Source organism: Chiloscyllium plagiosum, unplaced genomic scaffold (assembly GCF_004010195.1).
Source record: "Chiloscyllium plagiosum isolate BGI_BamShark_2017 unplaced genomic scaffold, ASM401019v2 scaf_76249, whole genome shotgun sequence".
Classification (NCBI taxonomy): Eukaryota; Metazoa; Chordata; class Chondrichthyes; order Orectolobiformes; family Hemiscylliidae; genus Chiloscyllium; species Chiloscyllium plagiosum.
In genome coordinates this window covers 1-1,164 of record NW_025133703.1, presented here as the reverse complement: position 1 = coordinate 1,164, position 1,164 = coordinate 1, and the positions used below count along the sequence as shown (strand labels likewise).

The 1,164-nt window shown below is 49.9% G+C and overlaps 1 protein-coding gene across 1 annotated transcript; it reads left to right on the top strand.

The window, feature by feature from the left end:
* Positions 1–192: 192 nt before the first annotated feature.
* On the top strand, positions 193–975 carry LOC122544924 (NFATC2-interacting protein-like). The gene is made up of 2 exons (XM_043684190.1): positions 193–368; positions 520–975. The coding sequence occupies exons 1-2, from the start codon at positions 223–225 to the stop codon at positions 857–859; spliced, it is 486 nt and encodes a 161-aa protein (XP_043540125.1). The 5' UTR covers positions 193–222; the 3' UTR covers positions 860–975.
* Positions 976–1,164: the final 189 nt, after the last annotated feature.

Genomic DNA, 1,164 nt, shown 5'->3' with positions numbered 1-1,164 from the left:
TGCCAGTCTGTCTTCACGCTCTGGGCTCTTCCCCCACCCACCCCTGCCCCTTAGCAGTCTGTACCCACTTTCTGGGTCGCGCCCTGGCTCTCTTGCCCTCTCGCAATTTCTCTCCCCTTCTGTTGCTGTAACACTATCCTGCACTCTGTTCTGTCATCCTGATTCCCTTTTTATGATATGATCTGTCTGTGTAACAAGCAAAAATAGTGCTTTTCGTTGTATATGGGTAGATCTGACAACAGTAAATCAATCCATCTAACGCATGTTTGTGTTGACAGCTCCAGTGGTCATAGGGACCGATCGCCCTCTCCACCCTCCACGCCCAGCACACACTCCCAACAGACGAGGCGAGCTTGCATGGCAATAAGGTACTGCTCCCTCTCTGGTGTGAACCTGCAGAGGTTTCTGCCTCTGCCCCTGTCAGTGTTTCTGAATCGAATCCTCTCTTACTCCCCTTTCTCTTTCACTTGCCCTCTGTGAATCTCACTGTGTTTACATAAGGCTCTGTCCCTCTCTCAGGAAAGCTGACAGGAACCTGAAGCAGCTCGAAGATTTCCAGTCCAGCCCTGTGAAGACCAAGGTGCAGCATGAGTCTGAAGACGTGGTGCTGGTGGGTGTGTTACCAACTGTTCCCCCCACTCCCCGGGAGATTACAGTCAAAGTCCGTTATCGGGGAGAAATCTACCGAGTGCCGATGAGGGTGGTGAGTGACTTAGTCGTCTTCATTTCTCACATCCCTGTGTTAGTCCCCAAACAAATCCCATTGCCCTGCTCTCTTTCCCCACAGCACTGTATCAATCCCCAAACTAATCCCACTCCCCTGCTATCCCTCCCCATTTCCCTCTCCATTGCCCTGTAATAATCCCTGACCTATTCCCACTACATCGCTCTCTCTCCATTGCCCTGTATTAATACCCAAACTAATCCCACTGCATCACTCTCTCTCCAATGTCCTGTATTAATCCCTGAACTAATTCCATTGCCCCACTCTCTCCTACATCAATCACCAATGTAATTCCCTTGCCACACTGTGTGCCCAGAACCCTTTATCATTTGTGGAACTAAAAATCTCCTTTGTCTTGACACTCCTGTTTCCTTTCTTCTCCTGTTTTCTCCTCCTCTCCTCGTCCTCTGTCATCCATCCTTCTCATTCCTTCTCTGTCC

Excerpts from the sequence above, each read along its gene's own strand:
- LOC122544924 (XM_043684190.1), top strand. The coding sequence starts at position 223 with ATGGGTAGATCTGACAACAGTAAATCAATCCATCTAACGCATGTTTGT. Across the intron at positions 369-519 it reads CGAGCTTGCATGGCAATAAG|GAAAGCTGACAGGAACCTGA; the intron begins GTACTGCTCCCT and ends TCCCTCTCTCAG.